This window comes from Ursus americanus, chromosome 2 (genome assembly GCF_024610735.1).
Source record: "Ursus americanus isolate L20-20 chromosome 2, mUrsAme1.1.p, whole genome shotgun sequence".
In the NCBI taxonomy this organism is placed as follows: Eukaryota; Metazoa; Chordata; class Mammalia; order Carnivora; family Ursidae; genus Ursus; species Ursus americanus.
This window is the reverse complement of record NC_142128.1, coordinates 24,485,369-24,511,989: the sequence shown is the minus strand read 5'-3', so window position 1 is coordinate 24,511,989 and position 26,621 is coordinate 24,485,369. Positions and strand designations below refer to the sequence as shown.

General features: G+C 39.3%; 3 protein-coding genes across 9 annotated transcripts in view; 2 read left to right on the top strand and 1 right to left on the bottom strand.

Annotated features, from left to right (window-relative positions):
* The window catches only part of LOC148110519 (acyl-coenzyme A synthetase ACSM3, mitochondrial-like), a 33,496-nt gene extending 19,445 nt beyond the window's left edge, over nt 1-14,051 (top strand). For 2 of the 4 annotated variants that reach the window (XM_087865726.1, XM_087865724.1), the window contains 4 exons: nt 3,576-3,703; nt 3,808-3,907; nt 6,672-6,791; nt 7,179-7,573. In XM_087865726.1, the coding sequence (XP_087721852.1) occupies nt 3,576-3,703; nt 3,808-3,907; nt 6,672-6,791; nt 7,179-7,265 (435 nt within the window). In that variant the 3' untranslated portion in view covers nt 7,266-7,573. Of the gene's footprint in view, nt 1-1,864; nt 1,966-3,575; nt 3,704-3,807; nt 3,908-6,671; nt 6,792-7,178; nt 7,574-14,026 lie in introns of those variants that run through there. The other 2 variants (XM_087865727.1, XM_087865725.1) reach the window with 2 other exon arrangements.
* On the bottom strand, nt 3,397-15,166 carry LOC148110518 (ERI1 exoribonuclease 2-like). Of its 4 annotated transcripts, none has more exons than XM_087865654.1 (9): nt 15,051-15,166; nt 13,707-13,774; nt 13,537-13,620; nt 12,902-13,029; nt 12,148-12,304; nt 11,111-11,211; nt 10,770-10,851; nt 9,897-9,985; nt 3,397-9,691 (listed from the first exon to the last, which is right to left on the bottom strand). In XM_087865654.1, the coding sequence occupies exons 1-9, from the start codon at nt 15,071-15,073 to the stop codon at nt 8,372-8,374; spliced, it is 2,052 nt and encodes a 683-aa protein (XP_087721780.1). In that variant the 5' UTR covers nt 15,074-15,166; the 3' UTR covers nt 3,397-8,371. The 4 variants fall into 4 exon arrangements, with proteins under 4 accessions (XP_087721780.1, XP_087721811.1, XP_087721801.1 ...); XM_087865685.1 differs by having other exon boundaries at nt 3,397-3,507; XM_087865675.1 differs by having other exon boundaries at nt 13,537-13,615; nt 15,051-15,096.
* LOC123793863 (uncharacterized) overlaps nt 15,143-26,621 on the top strand; it is a 77,228-nt gene continuing 65,749 nt past the window's right edge. Inside the window, exons 1-5 of the mRNA XM_087865584.1 lie at nt 15,143-15,383; nt 15,564-15,746; nt 20,493-20,605; nt 22,215-22,341; nt 23,448-23,544. Of these exons, the coding sequence (XP_087721710.1) occupies nt 15,609-15,746; nt 20,493-20,605; nt 22,215-22,341; nt 23,448-23,544 (475 nt within the window). The 5' untranslated portion in view covers nt 15,143-15,383; nt 15,564-15,608. The remainder of the gene's footprint in view (nt 15,384-15,563; nt 15,747-20,492; nt 20,606-22,214; nt 22,342-23,447; nt 23,545-26,621) is intronic.

The window sequence follows — 26,621 nt, the reverse complement described above, 5'->3', positions numbered from 1 at the left end:
CTTCGGCTCAGGGCGTGATTCCGGCGTTATGGGATCGAGCCCCACATCAGGCTCCTCCGCTATGAGCCTGCTTCTTCCTCTCCCACTCCCCCTGCTTGTGTTCCCTCTCTCGCTGGCTGTCTGTCAAATAAATAAATAAAATCTTTAAAAAAAAAAGAAGTAGAAATGCTGGCTCATATGGTAATACTATTTTTAATTTTTTGAGGAATTGCCATACTGTTTTCCACAAAGTGGCTGTACCATTTTACATCCCACAACAGTGCACAGTGCCCAATTTCTCCACATCCTCACCAACACTTATTTTCTGTGTTTCTGATAGCAGCTATCCTAATGGGGGTGAAGTGGTATCTTCTTTTGGTTTTGATGTGCATTTCCCTAAGGTAGCTACTTTCATTTTTATCTTTTCCCCCAAGGGCTCTTATTACTGCTCTTGTTTATGTAGCTAAGAGCATCTGCAATGACAGCATGGCATCTGGGGATGTGCTCCAACCAGCTGGATATCAGATTCTTGCAACTTCAAAGCCCAAAGCCCATAATTTTCATGTTTAAAGATTTTTAAGGCCACTTGAACAATAAAGAATGAGAATCTCTCCAGAAATAGAACATTTTGCCTCTTCCCATCTATTAAAGAGTAGTCTAAGTATCTGGAACTCTGAAAACATCTCCTTTCCATCAGTAATTTCTTGATTCTGGAGCCAAATGTTCTTTAGATGACTGGGCGGGAATTTATATTTTTTTATTTACAAGAACTTTAAAGTAAGATTTTGCATTTAGAATTCCTCAGCCTTTCAAGTTTCCCTTTGGGGACACAGCCCATTTCCATTTGGAAAGTGCCAAATAAGTATTACACCCTATTTTCCACACAAGCCACATCTCAGGTTTGAAGGCTCTTGGTGGATGTATATAAAGGCAAAGTAGAGAGTTCATATGTAAAGACAGCTAAAAGTTATTTAAGGCAAAATCTGGTACATGAGTTAAGTAACCAATCTGAAAAATGTTAATCTGGGTTTTTAAAAATTGGATTGAACTCCCTGGAAAGATTCTATAGAGAAGTTTAGTGATAAAAAGGGCAGGATCTGGAGTGTGATTGCTTGAGATTTGAATTCCAGCTCAGTCATATACTGTGTTGCTTAAACTCTGCACCTCGGTTTCCTCATACGTAAAATGAGTGTAGTAATAGTGCTAACCAGATAGGGCTGTTGTAAGGACTAAGGAAAACAATACATGTGAAGTACTTAGAGCTGTAGCATTTATTACTTGGAATGCAGTCAGGGCCTATGAAATGCTAGCTGCTGGAAGGTACTTCACTGTTAGGTACTTCGGGGAACCAGGAAGACTGGGGAAAAGGTAAGAAAGCAAGGCTTCTGGCATACTCACCAGTGTCTCAACCAGAGAACATTCCCCTTTCTCTGCTTACTTATATTGGGCTCCTGAAGTAAGGTTTTATTTGTTCTACAGTTAAACAAAGTTTGAAAACCACTAATGAAATATTTACTTGAGAGTAAAAGATAACCAAGACATATTGCAAATTGTAAAAGAAGGTTGTAAAACAGTATATTATAAAGTGATCCTATTTTTTCCTATGTCTATCTATATTGTCTCAAAAGATATCACCAAAAATGCGATTATTGCTAGATAGACTTAAAGACAATTTTTATTCTTCACATTTTGCTAACTTGCATTTTATAATATATTTTACACTAAGAATTTAAATAAACACATTTTCTTGGGAATTTAAAGTATACTTAATTTTTTTTGAAGTCTGCATTCTTAAATGGCAAAATTCAAAACAAAACAAAGTAAAATTTTAACATGTACCTTTACATAAAAATCTCCTTAAATAAATTGTTCTATTTTATCCTAGATTTAGATGTAAATGGCAATGTTCTACCTCCTGGACAAGAAGGAGATATTGGCATTCAAGTTCTACCTAACCGACCGTTTGGCCTTTTTGCTCATTATATAGTAAGAGACTTATTAAATAACCTCTTATTTCCTATTTATTTCTCAAAAGTGCTTGGTAACTATCCCTATTTGCCACAAAACACACCTAGGATAGGTGCTTGGACTTTTCTTGAGAGATTCATTGTCCTGAATAGTAATGCCTCAGAGAGGAAACTGCAGAAACACCTAAATGCTTGTTCTCCCTGGGCTAGATCATTGCTCCAGGCTCATGAAGGTAAGAGAAGTGAGCCCTAGAAAGACAGCCCTTTTTGTATACACTGATCCTCTACATGATAAAACAGCACCTAATCATTTTCCTGAAATCTGATTAGTGGTCTTCCTTCTTGAGTGAAAGGTATAGAAAATGTGCAGTGAGATTAAGAAATGTTTTTCACTAGAGGCCTTCCAAATTCCCTACTGTTTGCAAACCCATTTTCACCTCTAATGGAAGTATACAAATTGTAACAAAGTTTACATTGATATAATCAAAGGTCCAGGTTCTACTCGTCAGTGAATTTTTTAAGTTTTTATTTTATTTTTTTTAAGATTTTATTTATTTGGCAGAGATAGAAAGAGTACAAGCAGGGGGAGTGGCAGGCAGAGGCAGAGGGAGAAACATGCTCCCTCCTGAGCAAGGCACCCCATGCAGGACTCAATCCCAGGACCCTAGGATCAGGACCTAAGCCAAAGGCAGACACGTAACTGACTGAGCCACCCAGGTGTCCCAACTTGTCACTGAATTTTACATAATGTAACAATACTTCCTTTTTCCTCCTGCCAAAGTTACAGAACCAGTTCTCTGTTTTTGTGTAAAACAACAAAATACAAAAACAAAGTTTATTCTTTGGTTTATTAGGTGCTGGTGCTTTCATTTAACTCTTGAGTATTCACCTCTCTCTTTCCCTACCTGTATTAAACACCTAAAAGACTTAATTAGCCCACACTCTGGATCTCTGAACTCCTGCAGTGTTTAGTGATCCATCAAAGAAAATTCTCAGGGGGTGCCTGGTGGCTTAGTTGGTTAAGCATCCAACTCTTGGTTTCCTCTTAAGTTGTGATCTCAGGATCCTGAGATTGAGCCCCGTATTGGGCTTTGCACTCCACATGGGGTCTGCTTGAGATTCTTTCCCTCTCCCTCCCTCTGCCCCTTCCCCACTCCCATTCTCCCTCAAATAAATTTTAAACATCTTTAAAAAAGAAAAGAAGGGCACCTGGGTGGCTCAGTCAGTTAAGCATCTGCCTTCAGCTCAGCTCGTGATCCCAGGGTCCTGGGATGGAGCCCCATGTCGGGCTCTCTGCTCAGTGGGGAGTCTCCTTCTCCCTCTCTGTCTGCCCCCCCCCCCACCATTTGTGTTCTCCCCCTTGCTCTCTCTCAAAATAAGTAAAATCTTTAAAAAAGAAAAGAAAATTCTCACGATGGCAGCATGCCTAGTCTTTGTAACTGTAGTTTACCTTTCTTTGCTTGGGCTAGCTCAATGCTGGAATTTCATCCTTATTTCATTTGCTGGCTCCTCTTCATTCCAAGGTTTCTCAAAAAAACCACTTTTTTTCCCCCTTGAACATCTAAAAATCCAACCAAACAGAAGAATCACATTCACAGTAATACAAACAAAATGCTATTTGTTTCACAGGATAATCCTACAAAAACAGCTTCAACCCTACGAGGCAATTTCTACATCACTGGGGACAGGGGCTATATGGATGAAGATGGCTATTTCTGGTTTGTTGCAAGATCAGATGATATCATATTATCTTCTGGGTAATTTTTCATCTGCGTATATGTCTACATTAATTGATCGTCGTGTTCTGGAGTGGACCTGCTGCTCACTTTTATAAATTCCTGTCATATGTTTTATTTCCCAGTTACAGAATTGGACCATTTGAGGTAGAAAGTGCCCTGATTGAGCATCCTGCAGTTGTAGAGGCAGCAGTTGTCAGCAGCCCAGACCCCATCAGGGGAGAGGTAAAAAAAAAAAAAAAAAAAAAAAGATTCATTTCCATTTTATAATTTGTTGGCAGTCTAACGCATACTTTTCAACAATTCATCGAAACAGAATTACCCAAATGATTCACTCACTAACTGCAAGCCAGAGTCATTAGTAACTATGCTAGTCAGAAAGAACTGCTAAAAATAAGACTGAAAATACGTATAAGGAATTTGAATCCTTTCCATAGAGGGATGGTGTGAATGCCAACAACCCAGGCTCACAACAGGATAGGATGCCAGATGTCAGCTAGATAGGATTAAGTTATTACCCAAGTCTGGAAACCAACATGGTCTCTACTGTAGCTGAGGAGGATAGGCTGGCATCAGATATCAGGGGTGGAAGGAAGGTCAGAGATAGGAACTGAGGTGACCAGAAGTAGGCTGGGTACGTAGACAAGTGGAAGATTCAGGAAATAAGCTGTGAATAAGACAGTCCTTAAAAGCTCATTCCTTTTTTTTTTTTTTTTTTTTTTTTTAAAGTAAGCTCTATCTATGCCCAATGAGGGGCTTGAACTCATGACCCCGAGATCAAGAGTCACATGCACCCTTGAAAGTTCATTCTTATTGGGGCTGATCAGAGGGTAGTTTGAGTTTAAAGTTTCCACGCTACTCTTTGGGTCCCCTTTGCCAAGCAGGGCCTCCAATATTCCAGATAGATGAGAGAGAGAATTGATTCTGTGATTACTGAAGTTTATCCTTTCACTCTGAACTCCACCGGTAGTATCACAATGTTCTTTGGAATTTGAAGACCATAAGTCACTATTGGACTTACGCAATGATGGAAATGTTCTATATCCACACCACTCGATACAATACACACGGCTATAAGGCACTTGAGATGTGGTTGGTGTGACGGAGAAAATGTTTATTTCATTTTAATTAAATTTAAATAGTTACATGTGGCTAGTGGCTACCATATTAAGTGGCACAACTGTAGACTTATAAAAATGCAGAGTTTTGCAGAGAATTTTACAGAAACTTTGAAGCCGATTTAAGGATTTTAGTTAAAAGAAAAATCTTGTACTTCTAATACTACTACTACTAATACATAATATTTCTGATGACTTATTCTGATGTTCCGGGTATTATAAGCCCTACACAGGGCCTGTATAGGCCCTATTTAATCCTTACAACCTCTCTTTTTGGAGAAGGAAACAGGCACAGAGAGGTATCCTAACATTCCCAAGATTACACAACGAAGTGTGATTTGAACCCAGGCCATCTGACTCTAGAGTTCATGCCCTTAATCATGTTAGCGTGCTCCATATTAATTTATGACCTTCTGTAATGGTGTATAAACATTTTTATAGGGGCACCGGGGTGGCTCAGACAGTTGAGCATCTAACTCTTGATTTCAGGTCAGGGTCATGAGATCAAGTTCTGAGTTGGGCTCTGCACTCAGTGTGGGGTCTGCTTCAGATTCTCTCCCTCTGCCCTTCCCCCGACTCTTGCGCGCACATGCACTTGCGGTCTCTCTCTAAAATAAATAAATCAGGGGCGCCTGGGTAGCGCAGTCGTTAAAGCGTCTGCCTTCGGCTCAGGGCGTGATCCTGGCGTGCCGGGATCGAGTCCCACATCAGGCTCCTCTGCTATGAGCCTGCTTCTTCCTCTCCCACTCCCCCTGCTTGTGTTCCCTCTCTCGCTGGCTGTCTCTCTCTGTCAAATAAATAAATAAAATCTTAAAAAAATTAAAAAAAAAATAAAAATAAAAAAAATAAAATAAATAAATCATAAAAAAAAACTTTTATAAAGATACAGTAGACCTTATCCAAGGTGTAGAAGTCATCAATATGCAAACCAGTAAGTATAAACATTAGTTCTTAAAATAATCTGCCTCTGAATGATTCACTTATAGCAAGGTTACATTTTTTTAATTCATAAAAATGTTGATAAAGCAGAAGAGCCAGTATAAACACAAAAACATTTTATGAAATATTAAAAAATGGCTTTGATAAAATTATAGAAAGATAGTCCAAAAACTGGGCAGGGCAGGATTTCCCAAAACATTTCAAGGAATGAAAACAGGATTTGTGAGCATAAAGTAATGAAGTCCTCCCTGTCTCCCTGTCTCCTGCCAATTAGAGAGCAAGGACCACCACCATTTTCTACTCTTGCTCCTCAGGTTCAGGTAAATTGGTCAGAATAATAGCAAAGGGGCTGTTGGAATCTTCACAGCCTTATATCAACATAAGTATCTCTGAAATGAGGAGTGCACAGCATCAATGAACTGTTCCTTTCAATAAGAATATAGCAAACTCAGTGTGAATACTCTTTACAAGGGCCACACTGAGAGGTGGGGACCAAGAAACTAGGCTAGATCAGGCTAAGATGTTACCCAAGAGGCTGTGCTTAGTGCATTGTTGAATTTCTAAAAGGAATTCTTTTTTTCTAAAAGGAAATTTTCTTGAAGGAGATGAAAGATGAGGCAAGAAGTCAAGAGCAAAGACAGCTCAGAAACAGAAGGTCAGAAAGCAGAGTTCAAGATGTAGTTAGATGAGAAAGTTCTAGTTCACCAAGATCATTAACAAAGCAGGGTTCCCAGAAACCCTCTTGTATTACAGAACAGGAGTTATGGGACTCAACTGGCTGACTTAAGAGCACAGAGCTGGGATCAAACCCTATGAAGCCTTCTGGCCCACCCCAGCAGGCACTTAGATTCCCAGTTAGAGAAAGTAAAGAAACACACTAAAACATAAAAATATACAACTCATCTTCCTGGTGTTTCAAATATTTTTTTCAGGTGGTAAAGGCTTTTATAGTTCTGACCCCTGATTACAAGTCACATGATCAAGAACAACTAAAAAAGGAGATTCAAGAGCATGTAAAAAAAACTACAGCACCTTACAAATATCCCAGGAAGGTAGGTATTCTAATTATGATGACAATTTGCTTAGTGTTCTGACAAATTTCAGCTGTTTTTTTTTTTAATTTTAATGAACACTCTCCTCAAACATGCTACACAAAATATTCCAAACTGAACTAATGACATGGATAAGAAGCAGAATCTTTGAGATTAAAATGGAACTCTTGACATAATTTGCTGGGTCATTTGGCTTCTGGACTTGTAGTAAATACTAAATATCAAGCAACATCTCCTCAACAATACCCCTCTCCCTTTTTGGTTGCTACCAAAACCCACCAGATGGGTGTCCTAATTCTTTCACCTAGAGATAATAAAACTGCTATATAACTGACTTTGTCTCAAGATGAAAACTTCTGGGCTAATTTTTTCCCTTGATACCAACAGGTGGAATTTGTTCAAGAGCTGCCAAAGACTATCAGTGGGAAGATAAAAAGAAATGAACTGAGGAAGAAAGAATGGGAAACAATTTAAATCCATTCTATTATTTATCACAGTATCTATAAAACTAAGACTCTGTCCAAACCACAAGAGTATAGGGAGGTGATTAAAACTGTGATAATATACTTACAAATTGTTGATTTAAAATATCTTGTGGTTGGGGCACCTGGCTGGCTCAGTCAGTAGAGCATGCACCTCTTGATCTCAGAGTTCTAAGTTTGAGCCCCATGTTGGATGTAAAGATTACTTAAAAAAATAAAATCTTTTAAAAAAGTAAAATAAAATATCTCATGGTTATAACATCAGAGGCTGAATTGTGAAATAAAATATTTAGTAAATTCCTCTGCATTAGTGTCAATATTCTTATGATTTTGGTAATATAAAAAGAATGCCATCAATTGCTGAGAAATTTTTAAACATAAAGTATCTGAACCAAATTTCTGACTTGTTGGTTTTCAAATTCTAGTTGAATAATTCTTCTGATATGTTGATATACAAATTAGAACGAATCTTCAAGTTTTGAAATAAAACTAAACAACTTATTATTAAAGTTTTTAGAAAAACAAAAAGTTAGAAAATGATCATAATTCTCAAAGTTAAGTATCTACCTGAAAACAGGCCAGGGATTTTTATTAGTCACATTTTTATTCAAGGAACTTAAAAATAGCTTAAATTCATTTCGAGGTCTAACTAAAAGAAGAACATCATACTACTGTTGCTTGTATCTAATCAAATGCAGTATACAAAATATTTAATTTGTGGTTCTTCAAGAAAGTTATGATAAATTTGGCAAGTGTTCATATATGAAATAAAAATAAAACAGTGTACAAGTATTATCAGAATACTCATGATGTTTGGAAATTCAAGGAACAATCAGAATTCATACATGAACAGAAGACAAATGTTGGATAACTGATGAATGAAATTAGAAGCCTGTGAAATTGATTTTTTCTCTATCTTCAGTGTGTGTGTGTGTGTGTGTGTGTGTGTGTGTGTGTGTGTGTTTAATAGCCCAATACAGTCTACAGAACTCAGATATACTAAGTCCCCATAACTTGTAGCCCTATACACTTTTTCCTGTTTATCACACAAAAAGTCATATTATAGTAAAACCACAGTTTGGATGTACAGAAAGTTTATCAATTCCTCATTGAAGGTCTGAGTCTCAATGAATTTTTAGTAGAAAAATTTACATTTCTGTCACAAATATGGCTTATTTCTGGGGAACTAAAAGTGAGTCCCCCTGGGGAATGAGACAGAACTCTGCTGTTGGCTCTCTCCTTTTGAAGTGTTTGTTCCCATTTGAAATAACCACAACATTTTCTGTTTTCTTGGTATTTCCCAACTGGGCAACAATAGAAGACTTTTCCATGGTTTGGGCCATTATTAGAAACAACAAGTCTCTTAGATCTTCGGCCACACTTGCATAAAGGCGGTGTCATTTTCCCACTCTTCCAAGGCTCTTGCAGGTTAACTGTAGAAGCTAAGATAGAGGGGAGGACCTTCTGGGAACAACTTCTCACTGGGGAGCCATCAGATGATGTAGGCTTTTCTTCATGAACAGTGAGGATCTGTTTTTTTGCTGATGGGAAAGATAGAGGACTGGACAGACTCCTTTTAGTACTCCTTTTAGTACTATCTAAAAGGAGGGGATATTTCCCCAATACTGAAGGATGGGACATAGTGGCATTAACACTGTTGAAGCTACTTGGTTTGCATTCAGGTAATTTAAAGTCAGAAACATCCGAATCTGGATCTTTGGCTTCTTTCACGTGATAAATAGTAGTATGTGGACTCTTATATACAACAGACTTAGAGGTACCATATTTTTGAGGAGTTTCTTCTGTGCCTTCTTTTAAAACCATTAATCTTTCTATAGAATTAAATGAAGTGTCTAAGTTTGAGTCACTAATGGAAGGTACATAATCTATACTTTGCTCAGGCTGAGATGCTGGCAGTAAAGCTACATCCTCCCAATCAGCCAACATAGGTAAACAATCAAGAGCATAACTCATTTCTGTATCAGAAACATGATTAACAGATGAAATGGTAGTTGATACAAGTACCAATTCTGAACCAACTGCTGAAGACTTAGATTTGGCATTAAACGCAAGGTGTTTGTTTCTTACGTGCTTCTGCACAGGTGTATTCAAGCTGGCAGATGGCAACTGCTCCAGAGAAGTAGAGGATTTTGTATTAAAAAAAGATAAATAGCTTTTGCCATTGTGAAGACCTGCTTTTACACTGCTCTTTAGTTGGAACTGATCTTGCTGTACCTTTATAGGAGAATTCACACCAACTGACCTCATTTGAACTTTTCCATGAGAATTTTCTGTATTTTTAGGCTCCCTATCATATGTGCTCAGACCCTGAATGCTACTCTTGCAGGCTGATCTTTCTTCAACTTGATTCGTATTCAAATTTCTGGCCAAAACGCTGGAATTCTTCTTAGTGGGCACCTATGATTCCACAGACAAATCCAATAGCTTTAGAAACAATGCATTTGTAATCTTTTTAGTACACAGTATATGATTTGACAAAAAAGAAAAATGTCATCATTCATTGATTTATCAATTATTCCACACATGATATTTATATTTCAATGAACCTATGATTACTTCTGGAGTTTGAGGTGACAGAATAAAGAGGCAAGACACCACTAACCTTGTTCAAGAACCTTGTAATTTTCATTAAGCAACCATCCCTGATCATTTTCCAAGCAAGTAGGGCAGTATTCCGAGAATCATCCAACCCTGAGGAAACAGATATCAAACACGGAATTTAGTAGTACCAGTGTAAAGAAATATAGCAAAAATAAGAAATCACAATTTATATTGGAACATACTATTAGTTTTATGATCATCTACTAATTTTAATCGTGATAAATTGGATTAGCACATGCTGTTGCAACCTTACCAATGAGAGACAAGATCTCCCACATTTACAGAAGAGATAAAAATTTGTTACAGTTCTCAAAAAGGTAAGCAACATTCTGTAGGGACCATGCTTTGTGAGTAATCCAATGGCCTTGTTCAGTTTTTTCACGAATTCGCTGTGTTGTTTGGGCATTTGTTTAATCTCCATTTGATTTAGCTCATTTTTATTCTTTTTTACAACTAGAAAGCCACTAGATGGCAGTCTTTATCTTATACTACTTTACAGTAGTGTAATTTTAAAGTCAGAAATCTTTGAATTGTATAGATTAGGAACTTTTTTTTTTTAAAGATTTTATTTATTTATTTGACAGAGATAGAGACAGCCAGCGAGAGAGGGAACACAAGCAGGGGGAGTGGGAGAGGAAGAAGCAGGCTCATAGCAGAGGAGCCTGATGTGGGGCTCGATCCCATAACACCGGGATCATGCCCTGAGCCAAAGGCAGATGCTTAACCGCTGTGCCACCCGGGCGCCCCAGGAACTTTTCTTAGCTTGAAAGGATAGTCCTTATTAATGACATCACCAAAACCATGAGATTCATATGAAAGACTTTATAGAAATAAGATGACTTACATAGTAAAATTATTTTCAATTTATACTAACCAGAATGTTCTCGTCCTAAGAATTGTATTCCCACTTCCTGCAGGGCACCACTAAGTCCTTTTGGTTTTCTTCCATAGAAAATCTAACCAAACGAAAGAAACATATGCAAAAAAAGGTTACTATTAGAAAGGTTATGTATTAACCATTTACTTTTCATAATTTTTTGTTCTATTAGATTTGGAATGTACTTATTTTATTGTCATTTTTCATAGTTTAAGAAATGTATTTATGTGAAAATTTAAAATAACATTCTATTTATGTAACCTATACCATGTATGGGATGAAGTTTAATCATTTTTCAACAGAAGGAAAGTGACCATGCCCCCATCTTTGACCCTTACCTTGTAAGTGACTCTGAGATCAATCCAAGAATTTAAGAACACGGGTTTTAACAGTTGTTTTCTCTTACACTCATACTCCAGGCAAACCCCCAAGTCCCAGTCTGCATTAAGGATATTAAAATAGTACAAATTCAGTGATGCCAGCAGTTTTTACTCATGCTATCGTTTATAAATAAAAGAGAGAAATATTATATAAGATTTAGAAAGACGTAATATATATAATACTATATAGTATACTATCATCACGTGCTATATACTGAAGTGTAATATGTACTATATATAGAATGTAAGCTATACTGTATTGTATATACTATAACAATATACTATATAAAACAAGACAGTAGGATTTAATTGCTGTTAATATCTAACAATTATCCACTTTACATAACTTACCATTAAGAAATTATGTTGGTAACTAAGTTTCTAAATGATTTCTTAAACACCCAATTAAACATACTGAGTATTTCAGAAAGAAGAGTACGGTCAAGTTACAAGGCCACAAGGAGAAGGTTATCTGCTTTTAACATTCTAGAAAATACTAATGTAATTGGAAACCAGACATCTTATAGAAACCTGAAACCAAAAATATGACTATCGATGGCACAGCATTGCTATCAACGACTATTAATGGCAATGCTATAACACAGGCATACAAAAGATCTACTTTAATGGCCCATTTTTCCTAGTGTGAAAGTTTAAAGCAAAGGATGTGAGTTGAATGAAGACTCTTTTTATTCAAGGTTGTAGAAAGTAGCATAAGAGTTTTCATTAAATCATCTTTGCCTGGAGTCAGAAGAACAGGGAGGAACAATCCAGAAAGATTCTTAAAGTTAAGTCTTAAAAAATTTTTAAGTATCCCAGGATGGTAAAATTTGAAAAATATGAATAAATTTACTTTCCTTGGTTAACATCTGTCAGGCACTGAGATTTCTCTTCGGGGCCTAAGAGGTTAACAAGTACAATTCTTCCTACAGATAAAGAATTACATAGTGGTAACTCTACTCATTTATGATTGATAGATATGACTTATTTTTTACCTGACCAAGTAACAAATGCACATAATTTTACTTCGGAATTAGGCAGATCTGGAATCCCAGTAGCAAAAATAATTTTCTTCTCTTGCTGAATCTTCTGAATCCATTTACAGAACTGAGATAAGCAAATCCTCAGAGGGACTCCTTCATCAACCTGAGCCTGAGTAAAGTCACAAAATCTGAATTCAACAATCGAATTCCATAATTATTGAACACATCATTAGCACATAATTAGGCACTATAGGGGGATATAAAAAAGAAGAGGTTCTGGGTGCCTGCGTGGCTCAGTTGGTTAAGCATCTGCCTTTGGCACAGATCATGAGCCCAGAGTCCTGGGATCACGTCCCGCATCCGGCTCCCCACTCAGTGGGGAGTCTGCTTCTCCCTCTGCCCCTCCCCCCACTCGTACACACGCTTTTTCTCTCGCAAAAATAAATAAAACCTTTTTTAAAAATTTACAAAAAAAATATACTAATTAAATCCTGACTGACAGAAATTTGATGTCACTTAATTTCCATGAAGAAAGTTTGATATTCATTTTTACAACACTATTTTATCTAATTTTTAAAGATTCCAACAGAGTGCTGGAGGGAACATTATTTCTAGCAGTACACAAATCTAATTCCAAATGGTATATACTTTTTATTTTCTTTTAAAAACTGATTTCTGAATTTTAATATTTGCATCATACTTTCTTGGGTTTTGTTTGGGGGGGGGGCAGGGTGAGAAGAGAGGTAGGGAAAAGAGAAGGGCATACCTGTTTTATGCCTGTGAGTTCCATGCAAAATTCAGAAAGAATTGGATGTTCTTGAGGCTGAACGTAAGCATGGAACTCAGATTCAATCTCTCCAGTTGATGTGTTCAGCAATACTGCTGGAAATTCAACTACATGAAAGAATTATCAATTGACACTTAAATACAAAATTGTTAAATTAATGCTGTAATCACTCTAAACATATTTGGCCATCAGATAGCATTATTAAACAATCATTATTTCAGTAAAAGCTTATTAAAATGACCAAAGCAGTGTGATATAAGTTATAATAAAATTATGCCAAAGAATAAGCCAGAATATTAAAGTTATCAGTATTTCTACTTAAAACTCTTGAATATATTTCCATAATTAAATATGAAGACCATATGGAAGTTAAAATATACTCCTTTTTGCAAAGGTATTTTTTCAGTTCCTATGCAATCGAGATTTTGTATGGAATTCTAAGATAATTATTTTATATGATACTTTTAGATATTAGGTTTTTGTTCTTTTTTTGTCGAGTCAGGTTTTACAGTAAACTACCAATTCACAGGGCATCTTGTTTTCTTTAAACTAATTGTTGACTATTAAAGTGACTCCTCCAGGGCTGGCTTTGGCCACTAGAAGTCCAGACATACTTATTTCTTGGCTCCGGTGGCGTTTCCCATCATTCCAACATGTGGACTCAAAATCAATGACAATTAAGTAGTCAAAGAACTGCTCTGCAAAAACAAAGGGTATCCTTATGCATTATCAATGTTAAAAGTGCAAGGATACAAAATGTAAAGAAATGAAGCACACTACTTACTGGATTTGCTTCTTCCTAGATTTCCATTTGCTGGTGCAACTGACTTTCTTCTAATTAATCCAAGCTGCCTAAAAATGTAAAACAACCCAATATGTTCAACAAACTCAGTCACACTCCTGTTGGAATATGCTAACAAACTAATGGTATAACCCTCATTATTAATGTATTAATGTGAGTGACAGGAAATTGAACTAGGCTTTGAGAGCTGAAGACCTTGGTTCTTATATGGACTGCCACCCTCTCTTAATAGTCATTTCACCTGCCTCAAAGTTCATATTTGCAAACTTAGACTAATTCCTTCTGCTTTCCTTATTTTACAGTAAATACTGAGGAACTTGAGTGATTGCAGAGGTAAAGATGTATTGAAAAGCGTATTTTCTGCCTTTGCATTTTTCAAGCCCTTGCTACGTGCACAGCCCAGTTCTGAGGAGATACGGCTGATCCAGTCTTCCAGGAGCTCAAAATACGGCTGGGTAAAGAAACTAGACATCCATGGCAAACCACTGTAAGGTAATATATGACAAAGGATCCGCAAAGGCAATAGTTGAGTTCATAGAAAGGGATGAGCCTAATGAGGTGTTAAGTAAGACAACTATGAGGTACAGGTCCTAGAGGAACAGGTGGAGTTTAAGCAGACACTTCCTGTTGTCGTTTTTTGTTTAAAACGTGATGGGAAGTGCAAGGAGTTGGGAATAATTGCGAATATTTATTTGATTTCTTACTAAATAGCAGGCACTGAACTCTGGTGATCTCACTTAATCCTCAACACTGTACGAGATAATCACTTTTGCTACTTCTATATTATGGATGAGATAACGAATTCAGTAATTTGCGAAAGAACACAGATTTGGTATGTGAAACCCAACTCTGAAGCCCATGCTATTTACGAATACATTACAACAGTGCTTCTAGAAATCAGAAATGTGCACAGCGTGACCAGGAATCAGGGAGAAGGACACAATAAATAACATTACTAATTAAACGGATCACTAGGAAGTGGTGGCGTGTACAGCTTGACGGGTGAGGTGGGGGCTGCCTGAAACCTCGGAACGGCCTACGAGGTGCTGTCATGCCCAGTTCGTTTCCCGAGGCCTAGAACTGGCTGACAGTGGCTCAAGGCCACACAGCCCGAACCCCGGTTCTTCCACCCTCGCGCAGAAAACTGCCTGAGGCTCGAGATCGAGATCCAAGCAGAGACCTTTCAGTCCGGCCACACAGTGCACGTCGGAGACGCCGGGGCCGCAGAGAATGAAGGCTGACACCGTGGATGCCCACTGCCCAGACCTACCGGGGGCGCCAGCACCCGACCAGGAGCCACCCCCAGCCCAGAAACCCCTCGCGTACCGCGCAAGCTCCTTGGTCGCCATTCCCGGGACTCCTTACTCCTCCCAGCCCAACTGCCGGAAGTCGTTGAACTCGCACTTCCGGTCTGTTCAAACGCCTGGCGCGTCTGGGGAGACGGCTGCGGCGGCGGCTCTGGCTGTGATTGAGGCGGCGGCGGCTGCGGCCTCTGCTGCCTGCTCGGCTTCTCTTCGGTGTTTTCGGGGATCGGGGGGCGCGGGGAGTGTTTTTTGGCAGGGAAGTCGCTTGGCAGCAACTTTTCCCCTCTTTTTCAACGGGCGGAGGCGCGTGTGCGCCGTTGGGAAACCGTTTCGAATCCGGCCTCCGGCGCGGACGGTAAAACCGTTGGTCTCCGTGCGGTTTTCTCCGCCGCGGAACAGGGAGGATCGTTGGCGCCCTCGCTTTTCCGGGAGGGTCGGGAGGGTTGGGAGAGTTGGGAGGGCTCCATACACTGAATTGAGGCGAGGATCTGAGGGAGGCTGTAGGCTATTGAAGCCCCACCTTCTCCCCCGTCAGGAGGCGGCGTTTCCTCAACTCACGCCGGTCTTTCTCCAGAGCCTCATGGATCCCGAGAGGGAGAGGACAGGGAGGCACCTCAAGAAGGGCAGGAAGAGGAGGAGGGCCCCGAACGCGCTGGTCGGAGCGGCTGAGGCGATGAGAGCGCGTTGGGATCTGGAGGAAAGGCAGCCCGAGGCCAAGGTGAGTAACGGGGAGCTGGAGTGGGCGGCCCGAGGAGGTTAGAAGCTGCCAAGCCCGCGCCCCAGCAGTCTTCGGGGCCCTGCCTGCCCTGGACGCTGCAGATCAGCCTCATCCACCCATTGGCCTTTCGGAATTCTGCTTTCCAGTGTGTAAAATGGGAACGATAATGTTAATATCTCCTAGCTCAGGGCTGATAATGGCTCTTTAAAACTGGTGTGGTGCGTGGGACCCAAAAAGAATGTTCACTCAACAAATACTTTATTGAGTCTTCCGTGTGCCAGGAATTGTTCTAGGTTCCGGGGATATCCCAGTGCACGAACCCACGGCCTTCATGCAGTTTACATACCACCCCGGTAGGGGAATAATAAGGCAGATGAACATCCCTGCTGTGTATTGAGAACTAAATATACGTGGTCCATCTATTCAGTCATCAGATTTCTGTTGTCACGTGCTGGGCACTGCCCTAGGCACTTGGGGAACATCAGTGAGGTTTACTACTTCGTTCTAGTGGAAAGAGACCGAAAACAAACAATAGAAATTATATATAGGTTTCCCCCACTGTCTGAAAGTAGAGCGGTCCCGTGAAATCTTTCCAAGCTGAAATGGTGTAAAGCAAAGAAGCAGTTATTAATTTATGGGGGGGGGGGGGATATTGGAGCGTTTCCATACTCCCAAAATAATCTCTGTTAGGTTTTCTCATATCTCAAGACAGATCTTGCTAACTGATGCACAAAATCAAGATAAAGCGCAGATGCTCACAGACACAATTCAAAGCTATGGGGGCTTCGTGCTAAGTGTAGTTCTTGGGAAAGGAGCTTCGCTGTACCACTCTGCTTGGGGTGTGCTGCCTTTATAACTGGCTTGTTGTGAAACAAATGCTGAAGATAAAAGTGAAAACAGGTACAGTGCTAATAGGTCCGCCCTAAAAGGGAAGTGGCAGAACACAAGCTTTCAGGAAGCAGGGGATACCTGTAGGGTGTAAAATGGAAAATAGTGCTATGAAAACATTTTTTATTTAAAAGGGATTCTTTTTTTGCCTATCAAATTGGCAAAACAACTTTTTAAAGGTTAATATGGTGAAAAGTATAAGGAAATAGACAATCTCTCTTTTATTTTGAAACAATCTCAAACTTACAGAAAAGTTGCAAGAACAGTACCCAAAACGACCCCAGACAGCATTTGAAAGTGATTGCTAACAATGCTCCATGACCACCCACCCATATTACTAAAATATGTATTTCCTGTAAACAGTCCTACATAACCTACATATGCAACCATCAAAATTAAAAAATAACATGGATATATTGCTGCCATCTTATCTTCACCCCATTCAAGTTCCTCAGTTGTTCCAGTAATATCCTTTTTAGCAATAAGAGCCAGTCTAGAACTATGTGTTACATTTAGTTGTCGTATCTCCTTCAATCCATACAATTCTTTGGTTTTTTTCCTTAACATCTTTGGCCTTACTACTCTTAAGAATCCCAAATTAGTTATTTTGTACAATGTCTCTCAAGTTAGGTTTGTCTGTTTCCTCATTGATTAGTTTTGGGCTATACATGTTTGGCAGGACTATCACAGAAGTGACACTCTTTTCTCTTGTATTTTGTTAGGTTGTACATGATTTTGATTTGTCCCATTCTTGTTTTCTTTTTCTCTAATTTTGTGGAGAGATGCTTCCTTGTTAAACTTGTAATTCATTTTTTTATTAGTATGAACTAATTGCCTATTTCATTCAATGGGTTATAATCCATTACTATATTTATTTTGATGCTCAAAACATCCTATATTTGAACATTAAGCTAGCTTCTGTGTTCTTTCAACATGACCTCATAATTCTTTGAGCATTTCCTTACTTTTTTGGCACAAAAAGATGTTCCAGGCTCATCTGTGCTTTTCCTGCCCCAGCCCTGGAATCAGTAATTTTTTCTGGGTCGCTTGGTTCTTTTAGTAGAGAATGACATTTAGAAACTCAAGGTTCTGGGTACTAGATGTACTCAGTGCTATTGGGATGTCAGTACTCCCAAAAAAGAGCTAGGAAATATGTGTTTATCTGTATACCCATATACACACACATATTTACATTTAAATATTTTTCTATCCATACATTCTAAAATCTCTGCTTGCAGTCTATTTCCACAAGGTTCATTCTGGTTTTCTCTCTTCATGGTTATAATTTCCTTCTCTCTCCAGTGAGAAACCTGATTTGTCATTATCTTCGGTATATTTGACCAGTTCCCCATGCTGCCACCGCCCCACACTCCCACACTGTCTTCACCTTGCTTGGGCTCTGTCACCCTGCACCATGTACCAGGCCACCCTCCTGTGTGACAGTCTACTATCCTCATCCTTCATACATGGACACACTCACCCTGCTCAGACTCTGAATCTTGTGACAGGCCACTGTTGTCCCTCAGTATTGATGCTGTCCTTAAAACCTTGAATACTTTCTGATATCTGATACCAGCCCTCACTGCTCTCCACTTCCCGCTGCATGGATGCCTTCTACCACTCAGGCTTTGACACCCCACAGTGAGCCATCCTTCTGCATGTGTGCCCTGGGTTCCTACCCTTAATCCTAGCTCTCTCCCCTATACCAATCCCTACTCCCCCTACTCAAGTTCTCCCCCCCCGCCAATTACCATGCCCTCCTTCCCCTACTGAAGCTCTGACCTCCCATGCTTGGCAACCATTACTCACTGCCACATAGACCCTACCTACCTCACTCAGTCTCACCTTATCAATCTCTTTTTTTTTTTTTTTTTTGAGATTTTATCTATTTGACAGAGCAGAAGCAGGGGGAGCGTCAGGGAGAAGGAGAGGGAGAAGCAGGCTCCCTGCTGAGTAGGGACCCCCAACATGGGGCTCGATCCCAGGACCCTGAGATCATGACCCAAGGTGAAGGCAGTCACTTAACTGACTGAGCCATCCAGGCGCCCCATCAATCTCATATTTTTGATTGGTAAATATAAATTGGTGTATTCTTTCAGGAATTAATAGTACTTGTCAGAATTAAATAATTGACCTTTGAACAACATGGGGGATTGGGGTGCCAAACCACCATCTGCATGCCCTGTGTGGTCCAAAATCCATGTATAACTTTTCACTCCCCAAAAACTTAACTACTTAGAGCCTAGAAACCTTACCAGTAATATTGGTAACCAGTTGACCAGAGACCTTATTGATAACATAGACGGTTAATGCATACTTTGTAAATTACATGTATTATATATCGTATTCTTAGAATAAAGTAAGCCAGAGAAAATGTTACTAAGAAAAGCATAAAGAAGAGAATACATTCATGATACTATACTATATTTAACAGAAATGAACCACATATAAGTGGATCTGCACAGTTTAAACCTGTGTTGTTCAAGGGTCAACTGTAGGTGCTTATTTTGACCAGGACCTTATCTGGAGAATTTATTCTGGTACACAGGGATGTTTGAAAGGATGCTCATGATATTATTTATATATTTTTTTAAAGTGTCATCAATAGGGACTTTTTTTCATATACATAGTAAGTGTTGAGATAAATTTAGAGAATGGACTATTAAAATTGGTGTTTGTTACATTTAACTGATGTGAAAAGATACTGATTTGGGCGGCGGTGGGGGGAGTGAGGGTTGCAGAGTTGGTTACCAAACAGAATGTATACTCTAATCCTTTGGGGCAGTCTCATATAGAGATGAAGAATTAGAGCTTTTTTAGGAGGGAGAAACTTTTCTGAGCTCCCTGTTTCCCCAGAATAATGTCAGACTCCTTAGCTTAGACCACATTGATCTATGACCTGACTCGCTCTTTTCTCTACTCTCAAATCTCCACTACTCTGCAACATGTCAACTTGGTTCCAGCCAAACAAAACTAAGTGTTTAGACACGATGTTTCCCCCCATCTGACTGACAAATTATTCTCAGGACAGCCCCAGTATTTTCAGTATCAGTGAAGCTATCCCCCAAACTCTCTAACCCCCAAGGCAGTTAGCCCCTTTGTTCCTACACCTTTATAATAGCACTTACCCACGTTGTATTGGAATGACCTATTTCTGCATTTGTTTTCTCTTAGTACTTAGTACTTAGAACTTTCTCTTAGTACTTAGAACTTGAGAGCATGAATCATGTTTAATTCATTCCATTATCCCTAGCAAGTAACCAAGTATCTGTAGTAAGGTTCTGTATCAACGTTTATTAAATATTGAATTAATAATGTCGTATCACAGGTTGTTTTATCATTTCCAATTAATTAGATTCCTCCTTATATTTGCATATAATTTGTTTTGCTTTATTACTGTTCTCAATGGTCCTAATTTTTTTTTTTTTAGATTTTATTTATCTGTCTGAGAGAGAGAGAGAATGAGCGGTGGGAAGGGCAGAGGAAGAGAGAGAGAAGCAAACTCCCTGCTGAGCAGGAAGCCTGACCTGGGTCTTGATCCCAAGACCCAGAGATCATGACCTGAGCTGAAGGCAGATGCTTAGCTGACTGAGCACCCAGGCACCCCCAGTTCTATTTTTTTTTTTTTTTAAGATTTATTTATTGGAGAGAGAGAGAGAGAGAGCGCACGGGAGAGGGAGAGAGGAGGAGGGAGAGGAGCAGACTCCCTGCTGAGTAGGGATCCTTACTCAGGGGCTCAATCCCAAGGCCCTGAGATCATGACCTGAGTTAAAATCAAGAGTTGGCTGCTTAACCAACTGAGCCACCCTGGTGCCCCAGTAGTCTTAATTTTTAATGCCTTTATTTATATCTTTGCAGAAAGCCCGCTTATCTGCCATTTTATTTGCTGAAAACTGTGAAGTAACCCATGACCAGTTATGTGAATTGCTGAAGTATGCAGTTCTGGGCAAATCCAGTGTTCCTAAACCCAGGTATAAGATGAACTTAAATAGTGGGTATAGACCAGAGTTTTCAAATTGGTGTCTAGAGAGCCATATATTCCTTAATTGACATTATTTGTTTGCCGTAGAGAGTGTCCTAAATTTTTTCTTTCTCTCTTTTTTTAATGGTGGGGGAGGGGCAGAGGGGGAGGGAGAGAGAAAATCCCAAGCAGGCTCCAAGTGGGACCTGTCTCACGACTCTGAGATCATGACCTGAGCCGAAAGCAAGAGTCAGACGAGAGTCAGACGCCTAACCATCCTAGCCACCCCAGTGCCCCCTAAATTTTTTTCTTTACAGGAGTTGCCAACATTTAATTTAGGAATTCCTTTATTAAAATCCAGATACTTTATTTCTTTGAAAAACTCTAAGATCTGGCACTTGTCCCTGTGGCAACATTTTGTCAAAGCTGAATAGGAGCCTGCCTCTTATTGATGTGGCAGATACACTCTAGTGTAGCACCTACTGGTAAATAAGGCCTGCTTCCCTTATTTACATTATCTCTCTAGCTGCTCTATGGTTTGCAACCCTCTTGGGAGCTTCCTGGGTATAAAGTGAAACCTGCCCCACTTAACTTGGAGGTCAGGGAGAGACTGAAGAAAGAGGTAGGCTGCTCCAGGTTGGTACGTGGCAGCAAAGGGAACTTGCCTACAAGGCTTGTCTCGGGCAGGAGGAAGACAAATGGATCCCTACACATGCCTGCCAAATCTTAAAAAAGTTTATATAGAGGCCTTAACTGGGTTCAGTCATATGAACCATGCAGGTGTTTTCAACACCGCATCACCGTCTCAAGGCTTTGTCTTTGGAGCAGCCTCTGGGATCAGGAAAGACAAGCAGAACCCACATTCCAAGGACAGAGGAGAAGGGGGTGAGGAGCCTGCAGGTGCCAGGGTCCAGCTGACAGGTTAGCTGGCAGTCATGTCTTTTCAATGACCTTTCCCAACACCACTTAAAGGTATTTTGGTTTGTAACCCCTAGTGGAGACCCAACTGAAATAACATGATCGTGTGTTAAGAATCCCAGTTAATCTTTTTTGTTCCTTTTACGTTAAGGGACAAAGAGAATTTTACTGTTCTGATATCTTCAATGCCATTGTTAAATGTCTAATGAAAATTGCTTTTGTATATGGACCAACAAAAAAATTTTCAAAACTTTTCAGTTTTTCAGACGTATCTGAGGGAGATTGGCTAGATACCTCAAAAGCCATCTTCCACATTAACAAATATTGCTAGTAGTCTGTCAATTTATCCCAAACTGGCTTTCTTAAAGCCAGTCACATGATTACTAGCTTAGGAAGGACTCAGCAGCTTGGGATCTTGAGGATATGCCTTTGTAAAATGGGTTTATTTCCAATTTAAAACAAATCATAATAGGATTGTGGATTTGAATACATTGTGTTTCCCTTGGTATCCTACTTGATTTGAATGCAATAAACAATTATCTCAAGAGATCTTTATTTGAATTCTGTACGGTAATAGCCATTCTTTGCCAGGTTTTCATTGAGTAATGGTAAACTGCTTTTCTCCCCACACTTCCCTTTTGTATGTCTATAACTGACTTGATGGTATCACTTTTAGCTGTATTGGTTTGATTTTTCAACAGCTGGTGCCAGCTTTTTCACCAAAATCACCTGAACAACGTGGTGGTTTTTGTACTGCAGGGAATGAGCCAGCTACACTTTTACAGGTTCTATTTGGAGTTTGGATTTCTCCGAAAAGCATTTAGACACGTAAGTTAAGAAAACTTTGTTTTAGGGCCTGAGTTGAGTCCTCTCATCCAGAGACTAGTGCTTGTCTCAAACTATGCTCTTTGGCACCCTGACTGAACAAGCAGTAGAGGTTGTAGAAAGCAAGAAAGATTAAGATTCAGAGATCTCTTGTTGAGATTAGGTTTGCCTCTGATTTTCTTTGATATTTGGGCAAAATATTTATTACCAGATTACAATCTGTATGTAGTTCCCAGGCTGATATTTCCTATTTTATTCGGGTTATGATGTTTTCAGAAATTATACACTTTATGTAAGTCTGTGTTTTTTGGTCTCTTGACAACATCACAAGATTGGACATTCTTAGAACAGTATCTGGAGCTGAATAGCAGTTGTCATCTTTAGAAGAGGCATGTGCTCCCCATTTTCCTTCCCATAGCCACTTCCAGTCTATTGGACTGTTTCATCCATTTACCACGGAGGGATTTGAGTTGGTGAGTCCTAATTTCCTTGGGTCTCCATTTTCTTTTTTGCTTTCATTTATCAAAGGCTACATATGTGCTAGGACCTACATCAATCATTATGCATGCATCATCCTTAATTCTCACAGTTCTGTGAGAGATATAAATATCTTCTGTACGTAAGGAAACTGTGAGTAACTTGTCCAAGTTACAGCTAGTAAGTGGTGGAGCTGGAATTTCAGCACAGGTGAGCCTAAGGCTGGAGCTCTCAACATTTCAGCTTTGCTGTGTCATCTAGCCTAACTACCTGGCAAGCTGTCCACTAAAGTAATAGATACAGAAGTGCTTTGAAAAATATAAAGAACTTTCCTTTTCTGAGTTACACATTTTTGTAATGTTTGTCTTTGTTTCCAAAGTGTAATCAGAGCCAAAGAAAATATCTGGGGTGGGATAAAGGTGGCTTCACTTACTTAGTCACTTTTTTTTTTTTAATTACCTAGTCACTTTTACACATTAAGGAAACAGTCCTCATTTTGCAATACAAACAGTTAAGGTCCAGACCTTTCATAGCTGACAGCTCATAGCTGAGCTGACAATAAAAGTGCAAGTCTTTTACAATATTTTAATTGCTTTCAAACATTTTTATAAAAACTTGGTATGTATTTTCAGAAATTCCGCTTGCCACCTCCATCATCTAATTTTCTAGCTGATATTATTGGACTGCAAAAGAAACAAACAACAGGGGATCTATCCAAGATGGTGGAAGGTATGGCTGTGACTCTAGTTTGATGATTTGCTCATTCTAAAAGACATGGATATGTTTATAAGTGGGTTTATCGGTCAAGTTTATTCTTTCAAACAACTAAGGTCAATTCTACAGCCTTAAACAGAAAAGCAATATGTTTTTAAAGAAAAAATGGGTAAGTACCTAGGGAGAATAGATAGCAGGAGCCCATATTCATGCCCCAGAAACCATCTTGCTAGGTGAAATAGCAAAGGCTGTCCCTGCGTATCACTCAACATTGGACTCTTACAAATTACTGTGAATAATTTTGAAACTGTCAGTAGGTCTTTGTACCCACGAGTGTACAGATGGGAAGGAAGATCTTGCCTTTGACTAATGTAAAGGACACCCTTAATAATACTCACAGTGGGGAATAGGCAGGAGGTTTAGATGCTGGCCATCTAAAAGAGAAATACCCACGATGGCAGTGTTTTTCAAATGTTGGGTTGTGTCCAGGAGTAAGTTGTACTGAACCTTCTGTTTTTGTAGGAGGAAGCAGGTAAGTGATGGAATAGAAAAGAACTTACTAGAGTTCATTGGACATAGTAAGCTAAGTACTGTTCAGTGATGCTTTTTTGTGTGTGTTCAGAAATAATTGAATAGTTAAACTGAGGAGACATGAAAAAGTGGTGAGGAATAGCCAGTGATTCCTTCCTATCTCCTCTAGGACTGTGCTTCCTATTTTCCTGTCTCAAAGACACCTGACTTCCTTCCTTTCCATTGTTCCCCTCTCCTAATAGATACCTGTATCTGACCTGCCTCTGTGTTTGATTTGACCTCCACTGTATTTTAAACATCTTTAAGTAAATAACAGAGTAGTCATTACTAGATTCAGAGCTCATGTAAGACATAGCTTTGCAAAAGAAATCATCAGAAAAAAGAAATTTGATATGGCTAAAGAATATCGATTGTTGGGGATAATTGGGGGAGGATGGTAGTGGTGAGAGACGAGGCCAAGAGGTAGGGTAAAGGTTTGTCCTGTAGGCTGTAAATGTCATGCTAAGAACCTTGGATTTTATTCTGTAGACTTTGAGGAGTCAGAAGATTATGGCTAGTTCTCTATCCTCTTAGGATTTCCTTTGTTTCCCATCCTAAATATCAGAGTCCCAAAGCAAACTTTAGAAATATTTATCTGTCTCTCCAAGTTGACTTATCACTCTTCTTTGGTTAACTCCTGTATCTTTATTTCTAGGTCTGATGTCCCAGATTCCAGGCTTGCATTTTCAGCTGCCTGCTGGATGGTGCCACTTGGATATTCCCCTGTCCCCTCAATCATAACATAGCTAAAAGCATTTTTCTCATCCTTAAATAATGTACAGTCTCCCATCTTCAAATCGCCTTTTCTGTTGGTATCATTTTTCTTTAAGACAACAATCTTTAATTTTAGAATTACTTTCCTTTTGGCTCCCTGTACCCAATCTGGATAGCTCCTTCCCTTTGCTCCTATGGGTAACTATTCATATGTCACTTCATCAGAGAGATCTTCCCTGATTGTAAAATAGATGACAGTAACCCTTCTCTTTCCCCAGTACACCCTCTCCTCTTTTCCCTCCTTTGATTTTCTCCACGGTCCTTATCCTTACCTGGCATATATTTGTTTATTGTTCATCTTCCCAACTAGAATTTCATTCTCCCAATGGAGAATTTTGTTGACTTTGTTCATTGAGGAATCTCTAGTGGCTAGAACAATGCCAGGCATATAATAAGTACTTAGTAAATATTTGTTGTCTGAATTGAATTATTCCATCACTGTGTTCTATCAGTTTTTCTTACAGACTGTTTAATATATTCCTTTTCCTCCATTCTTTCCACCATCTTGATTCAGACTCTAATCTTTTTTTTTCTTTCTTTCTTTTTTTTTTTTTTTGTTATCTTTTTTGGTCCAGAATTTCTGCAAAACCTTTTCTCATTTCTCTCCTCCATTTTCCACATTATCTCTGAGGTTGATCTTTCTTAAATACTGTTTGGTTATGCCATTTCCCATCTTAGGAACTTTCTGTTGCTCTCCATTATTTATTGAATAATGTACTAAAGTCCAAACTCTTGAGTCTAGCATTTGTAGTGGTCTATAATTCATTTTTATACTCCTCAACCTTGTTTCCTACACTGCTCTCCTACACAGACCTTTTTTTTTTTTTTCTCAGTTGGTCTAGTCACTACCATACCAAGTTTGCTTTGTACATTTCTGTCTTACCTGGAATCCCCTCTTTTCTACTTACAGTATTTTGACTTCTTTAGTTGCAAGGACCAGATACTCATTCAGGCCATCTTAAGCGAGAGGGATATTATTTAAAGGATGCATGTAGACTAGAAAGCCATCAGGAGTCTAAGTACCCTTTCATGGCATCTTCTCTGCTTTCTGTTCTCTTCTAACTTGTCAGTCCTCTGTATTTCCTAGTTTGATTTTGGAAGCAAGCAATCTGATCAGCTTAACTAATTGCCATTGTCCCTTTTGAGCATGTCTTGGCTAGGAATATCAACTTATTTGTCTACTTATAGATGGGTCTCTTTTTTTTCTCAAAGATTTTATTTATTTAGAGAAAAGAAAGAGCATGAGTCGGGGGTAGAAGCAGAGGGAGAGGGACAAAGAGACTCCATGCTGAGCACAGAGCCCAACACAGGGCTCGATCCCAGGACCCTGAGATCATGACCTGAGCCAAAATAAGAGTCGGATGCTCAACCGACAACCACCCAGGCACCTGTAGATGTGTCTCTCTTAAGCCACTTCCCACTCTCAAACCAATTGGTGACCACTCCTGCTTAAAGAATAGGCTGATGGTTGAGCAAGTGGCTAGGGGTGGAATAGACTGAGCTAGAATGGGCTGTTAGGAGTGGCAGGCACTGTGATGGGCAGGTCTAAGACACAAACTTTCTAATTTCTGCTTTTTAGACTCAGCTAATCTTTTCCTCTGTTGAACCATCTCTTACCACCCCAGCCAGTGTATTCTTCTTCCTTTCTTTTATAGCTTTTATTATTATAACCCATTTGAGACTTAAATTCTCTTTGTGTTCCTCTAATTATATTACAATACAGGCTTCTTAAAGTTGGGGCTGGGGCT